We start from the raw sequence: 7,121 nt of genomic DNA, 5'->3' as shown, positions 1-7,121 counted from the left end.
TATTACAAAAAAAATACAATTTAATAAAAGCTATGACAAGAAACGGAACTTTTTTAAGATTTAATTATATATGTTTTTCTATTAGATAGAACTAAAAGGGTTACACAACAATGAATATCTAATCTAAAGAATGTATATGATAACTTTGTTTTATTGGTGTTTCATCTACACATCCAACCTTGCACTTTAAAAATTCCAAATTTAACTTTAATTAATATTATTTTAATTTTTTTTCTTTATCGATAAAGTCACTATACACTCTTCTAAGTTTTCCTCTCTTTTATTAAAATCACTTTACATCCTTCCAAAAGATTTTGAAATTTGTACCGATTTTAAAAATCTTTTCATAAACTTTTTAAATTTTATTTTTAGATATAAAATTTAATAATAATCTAATTTAATTTAAAATTTAATATTATTTTAATACTTTTATATCTTAATAATTATTAAAATATAATTTCTATTATTATAATAATTATATTAAAAATAAAAAAAAAAGTAATTCAAATAAAAGTAACAATAAAAAATATTAAAAAAATGTTTAAAAATACTATAAATAATATTAGAATTTTAAATTAAATTAAATAATTATTAAAATTTAAATAAAAAACAAAATTTAAAAAAAATTGTTTATGGAAATCTGTTAACATATTTTAGTAATTATAAATTTAATTTAATATTTTAATATAATTTATATATTTAAATATATTAAATCAAATTTATATAATTATTTTTTATTTTTATTATTACTATTTTTATTTTAATTATGTTATTTTTATTTTTTAATATAATTATTATTGTAATATAAATCATTTTTTAATAATTATTAAAATATAAAAGTATATTAAATAATATTATAATTTAATTAAATTAAATAATGATGAAATTTTAATTAAAAAACAGAATTTAATTAAATCTTTTTAAAATTTTGTTTTTTATTTAAAATTTAATAATTATTTAATTTTGATTTAATAATTAATATAATTTAATATATTTAAATATATGAAATCAGATTTTATATTATTATTTTTTATTTTTTTTACTTTCGTTATTACTATTTTTATTTTAATTTTTTTTTTATGTTTTGAATATAACTATTATAATAATTATATTTAATAATTATTAAGATATAATTATATTTAATATATTTAATTACCCTAATCAATATTTTTTTTAATATTATATTTAATATTTTAACAAACCAAACTTTAATATTATTTAATATGTATTTATATTTTTTTAATATAACTATTATAATAGTAGAAATTATACTTTAATAATTATTAAGATAGAAAAATAATATTAAAATTTTAAATTAAATTAAATTATTATTAAATTTTAAACTTGAAAATGTAAATTAAAAAATTTATGAAAAGAATTTTACAGATTTCAAAATCTATTAAAAATTTATTAAAAGAGTGTAAAATGACTTTAATAAAAAAAAAGAAAGAAAACGATGTAGAGTAATTTTATCAAGAAAGAGAAAAAATTAAAAAAAAAATAATTATGATTAAAATTGTAATTTTTGGTTGAAGATATAGAGTGAAATACCCTTGTTTTATTGAAAAGATAAGAGAAAATAAAAATGTTGAGGTGGGTGTAAAATAATAACGAGTGTTGAGAATTAAACCCGTGGCATAACGATCAAAATGTTAGTATGGTCAGAAAGAATGATGAAAATTATAAGCATAGGATAATTATCCACATATAAGCTCGCGCACATTAGATTTATAAAATATAAATAGATGCTGCTTTAAATATATCTCTGTTCTTCATTTTAGTCGTGTCAGTGTTGATTGAGTGCATGTTCCTTTTTCTAGTAGATAACCAAATCGAATTCTCAATCTTTTCACCAGCTTTTCTTGCATGGCTAATAATACCTACTTGACTTAGTCTTTTTGCCAAAAAAAACTTGTTCAACAAATGATGGTTTTTCTGCTTCTTCTCATGTGCATCTCAAGAAATGTCTATGTGAAATTAAGTTTTGTTTAACAATATTTTACAGAGCTTAACAATAATTACATCATTCTTTTTTTCAAAAAGCATTTCCTATTAAAAAAAAATTCACCCACTTAGTCTTTCTGTAAAAAGAAGAGATGTGTACAAATGTTGTTAAATTTGAAGAGCACTGTCTACAAATGGTGTTAGATTTATAACAGGGTGCCAAAGACGGTACCTGCAACTTCTCCCTCCAGTTTAGGCACCAAATCTGTCTTACAAAACAACCAACACATGAAAGGGAGAAAAAATGTTTCGATGCAAAATGAATGAATAGCTTAACCAATTACTTCTGAACTTGAATCAACTAAAAAATTCAATATGGCCAGCAAGTTCTCTGCATAACAGCTTTGTTTCACTAGCCAATTTTATGCTCTTTGCAATAGCTAATCCTGTCTTTTTGTGTGTAGATGCAGGCTTATATGATTTCACCTCTTCTTCACGTCCCAACAGTAGAACTTCCCTTGCAGGAACCACATTTTCCCACCAAAACTCACGTAGAATCTCATGTATCAAGTTCCAATACTCACGCTGCCTCAGCACGCGAAATATAGTGCTTCCATTTGGCATCCAGCAATACAAATCAACCCACTCACAATCCATTATCTCCATCTGCCCTTGCACTTGAGGCATGTAGTAAAAAGGCATGCTTGACCAAGGCAAGCCAGCCTCAGGTTTGCCCTTGTTATAAGGGCACTTAACTTCTAATAGTCCAACTTCTGGAGAGCCCCTAAGAACCCCATCAGGGGACGCACCAAGCCAATCATAAGACTGCTTCGAATGAACTACAAACCCCATTGAGCTCACTTCATTACCTGTGATCTTTTTATATTGTTCTATAGCCACTGCTTCATTGAGTGTTCCCCATTCCATGGCGCTATTCTTAGAAACTTCCATGATTTGTGCCTCCGATGCAAACACCTTCTCGTGCCACAGCTCACCGCGACGGCCCCCTTTCCAGAAACCTAACGCAGTACTGAATGTGCTAGTAGTAAGCTTGTCCTTGCGAAGGGCAAACCACTCCTCTGACCGTTGGGGGACACTGGCTGCCGAAAGGTTGGAAGCCAATACTTGAAATTGAGAGGAGTGGACAATGATAGGGTCAACTGTAGAAGTAAATGGTGAGGCACACGTGGAAAATATTCTCACTACTCTTTTTGCACACTTTCTGTTGGGATATGGTGACACAAATGTTGTCCGGAGAACGCCACTGAATCTAATCATACTGTAACAAGTCGTTGCTGACATTGTCATCTCCATTCATTCCAAATTTCTCAGGACAAGGTACCTGACAGAAATTAGGTGACATTAAGCAACAAGTGAGTAAAGTATGTGAAAACATATTTCTGTAGGATCAACTTTCTCCGTAAACATTTGTAGAAGAAGAAAATAAAAAAGTAAAATAAATTGAACTTCCCCACTAGTTCAAATCGTTCTCAAGTGTCTCAAATTTTGCACAAGTTAATTGAGATAACCTCAGTAAAATTTGAAGTATATAATTTGATTTTAAACTGATTAGTGAAATTTAAGTTTAATTTGTTTTATCTTTTCATAGTTTCCAGGTCCAAACAAGGCCCAAGTTCAAAATAGGAACAACACAGTCTGCTGGAAACACTATCCGCTGTTCTCAAACTCATACCACCACTCTCAGAGACACAACACAGCATAACACAATAGAAACGCCAAAATTTGCAACATAGAAGCATAACCCAAAGTCTGCTCAACTTGATGCACTATGGTTTTCCCAAAAAGAAAAAGTTTTCCTAAAGTTGTCCTCAAAACCAAAGCACAAAAGAAAACATTGTTCTGATTTATAATTCAACAATTCAGATATAATTAAACTCTCTAACCGACCTACCTAAACTGACTCACACAAATCTCCTAATTCGTTTAAAATCCTCAATCATAGAAAGCACGGCCATGATAGTGGTGAAAACTTTACTTCAGACCTCACTCCAAGAAGCACAATCAGATAATGGAAAACCTAAAAAGGTCATTGACGGAACGAACAATAACGAAGATATATGTCTCACATGTAAACACACTCAAAAAGTCCAACCAGATTTCGAAGATGCTAAGGTAAACCTAATGCAAAACAAGAGTACCTGGGTTCAATCGAAGTTAGAAATCCTAGGAACTATTTGCATAGGAATAGAGTAGAGTTGATTTGAGCTGATTTCAGCTGCGAGCGACGATAGCCATAAGGAGAAAATTAGAAGAACGAACGACGTCTCAAACAACGGAATTACACTAACGATACGGTACTACACAAATAGCATCAGCCCAATCCTTTTTTCTCTTGGTTTTTGCTCACTGCACCCCATGTTTTCCTTTTGCACCTAACTTTTTCATTTCTATTTTATAACCCGTTCAATCTTCACTGTTGTTCTTGATTAGTGTCTCTGTGGACTCTTGCTTTGGGCTTCTGCACCTCCATAATTTCTTTTTGAACCTCCATGAACTTAAGATTTTCAATTATACTCTATTTTTATTGAGCTCCAAAATACATAATCAGATATCTTCTTTCCACAATCCAGAGTATACAATTTAGATTACTATATGCATAATCCAGATTGCAAAGATTGTATTTTGGAATGTATTATTCAAAAAAAAAAAATGTATTGTTATAGTACATTATAGAATACAAAATAAAAAATGCATTTTGGATTTAACAATTCACAATGGAGAAGAAGGTAAATAGTGGGAGAGAGACCGATGGAGAAAGAAGAAGATGATGAATCAGGGTACTGGTGGAGGTGGAGGAATAAGGGGACATCAATGGAGGTGGAGGAAGAAGGAAGGATATCGGTGGAGGTGGAGGAAAGGGCTTCAGTAGAGGTAGAAGAAGAAGATGGGGGCACCGATGGAGGTCGAGGAAGAAAAAGGGTCATCGATGGCAATGAAGGAAGAAGAAAGGCATTGGTAGAGATGAAGGAAGGGGCACTAATGGAGGTGAGGAAGAAAAAGGGGCACTAATGGAGGTGAGCAAAGAGGAAGAAAAAGGGGCATTGATGGAGGTGAACGAATAGGCTTCGATGGAGGTGGAAGAAGAAGAGGGAAAGGGGTGTGTAGGTGGAGGACGAAGAAGATAATGGTAAATAAGACATTTCATAATTCTATGAGGGTGTAAGTTGAAATGTACATATGAGTTGTAGAAAGAAATAATATTAGATTAGACTGTTTCTTTCTGTATCTCTACATTTGAAAAATAATCTTTTTCAATGAATTTCAAAACTCATTAAAGCTTTCAAAAAATCCTTCAATGATTTAGAAATCTTTTGATGAAAAAAATCCTTCAATGAATTTCGAAATCTATTAAAGAAAAAATCATTTAACAGATTTTGAAATCCGTTTAAAGATTTTTTGAAAGTTTCAATAGATTTCGTTAAAAGGTTGAAAAATTTTTCAACAGATTTTGAAATCAATTTTAGGATTTTTTTTTTCAACGAATTTTAAAATACATTAAAGAAATGAAGTGGAGTAGTTTTTTAGAATATAGAGGGCAGTATTGGAATTTTCAAAAAATGTGGGGGTATGTGTAGAAATGTGGGATGGTGTAGAAAAAAATACTCAGAATATTATTGAGTAACACAGAATAAGTCCTAGAAAATTTTCAGCTGTTATAATTCAAAACTGTATTTTTACTTCTAAATCATGAAATTCATTAATTGTTTTCAAAGTTTCTAATTTGAAAGTTAGCTTTTAATTTACGAATTACATGTTTTAAAAAGTAACAAATTTTGTTATATTTACATAAATCATGCTTAGTTAGGTAAAGTAACAATGATGTTTACTTTTGGTATAAATAGATAATCAATTTTGGAAAAACATATCAAACAAAGTATATATATTTAGAGTTATCAAAATGGGTCAACACCCATGGCCAATCCGATCCACCACAGGTTTGGACCGAATTGAGTTTGAAAAAATTATATTTTTTATGCGGGTCAGATTTTGGGATTGCTCCCTCCACCTCCCCGTTTCTATCCTCTACCTTCCGAAATTTCTGTTTTTTTTTTCTATTACAAAAATATCCTTCTTTTTTACCTTTTTAACCTTTTTAACTTTTTTACTTTTTTATTTTAATGTTATTTTCTAGAAAATGCCCAGAAAGAAGAAACAGTCGAAGAACGAGATTTTTCCCAAATATGGAAAGATGAAAGACGGTTCCCGTCGTGGGTTACCCCTAAAGAGCAGAAGTTGCTTCAAGCTCTAGTGAATGAAACGAAGTTCGACCTTGTTGTGGCCAAAGATGGTAGTGGCAACTTCACTACTATAGGTGAAGCAGTGGTTGCAGCTCCAAACTCCAGCGCGACCATGCAAGTATACTACCACCTTATCCATCACGTTATCACCCTCGGTACTATGTTTTCTTTTCTTTTTTGTTATTTGGAACTTGTTAAACAAACTTTTTAATACTTTTATATAGAATTACTAGAAAAATTAAACTAAGAAGTAAGATTCACTAAATCTTGTAATGTATGATAGATGATCTGGTAATAGCGATAGGATATTAAATGATGCATTGAATGCATTTTCAGAATAAAAGTAAAAACCCGTAAAATAAATAGTTTGTGTAATATTAATATTAAACTGGTATGATATAATGGAAAACCATGGCATTTATCTGGCTTTAAATTGTTTGACGTTTTATGAAGTGATAAATTTTTGAAATGTGTAGATTTGTGATACACATAAAAGTTGGGGCATACTTAGAGAACGTGGAGGTAATAAGGAGGAAGACCAATCTGATGTGGGTCGAAGATGGAATTGGAAACACTAACAAGACCCAACTCAGTATTTGGGATTTTTGTTTACTAAAATATTTAGCGTTCTTCTGTTTTCCATTTTGTGTTAAGGCTCCAAAAACTGAGGTGGTTCCTACTGCAGCAAAGAATATAACTTCTTCTAACAAGAAAACTCATAGTGGAAGTTATATTCTTTTTTTAACAAGAAAAAAAAAATCAAAAGCTTACAAGAAAGAGAAATGTAGGCAGTTTTGTAGTGTTGCAGGTGTTTTATTCTAAAGCAGATTTTTGGTTAAACGGATGTTGACATCTGTTTTACTTTAAACAGATGTTGATATTCGTTGATGGATGCCAATATCCGTTTGAAGGTTTTCT

At 30.0% G+C, this 7,121-nt stretch overlaps 1 protein-coding gene across 1 annotated transcript; it reads right to left on the bottom strand.

Moving 5' to 3' along the window:
* Positions 1-2,097: 2,097 nt before the first annotated feature.
* On the bottom strand, positions 2,098-4,258 carry LOC106766715. Its single transcript, XM_014651444.2, has 2 exons — positions 4,104-4,258; positions 2,098-3,286 (listed from the first exon to the last, which is right to left on the bottom strand). The coding sequence occupies exon 2, from the start codon at positions 3,256-3,258 to the stop codon at positions 2,302-2,304; it is 957 nt and encodes a 318-aa protein (XP_014506930.1). The 5' UTR covers positions 3,259-3,286; positions 4,104-4,258; the 3' UTR covers positions 2,098-2,301.
* Positions 4,259-7,121: the final 2,863 nt, after the last annotated feature.

Source organism: Vigna radiata, chromosome 7, assembly GCF_000741045.1.
Source record: "Vigna radiata var. radiata cultivar VC1973A chromosome 7, Vradiata_ver6, whole genome shotgun sequence".
NCBI lineage: Eukaryota > Viridiplantae > Streptophyta > Magnoliopsida > Fabales > Fabaceae > Vigna > Vigna radiata.
This window is presented reverse-complemented; position numbering and strand designations above follow the sequence as displayed.

Bases quoted from the DNA above. Each gene is read 5' to 3' on its own strand.
- LOC106766715 (XM_014651444.2), bottom strand. From the start codon at position 3,258: ATGGAGATGACAATGTCAGCAACGACTTGTTACAGTATGATTAGATTC.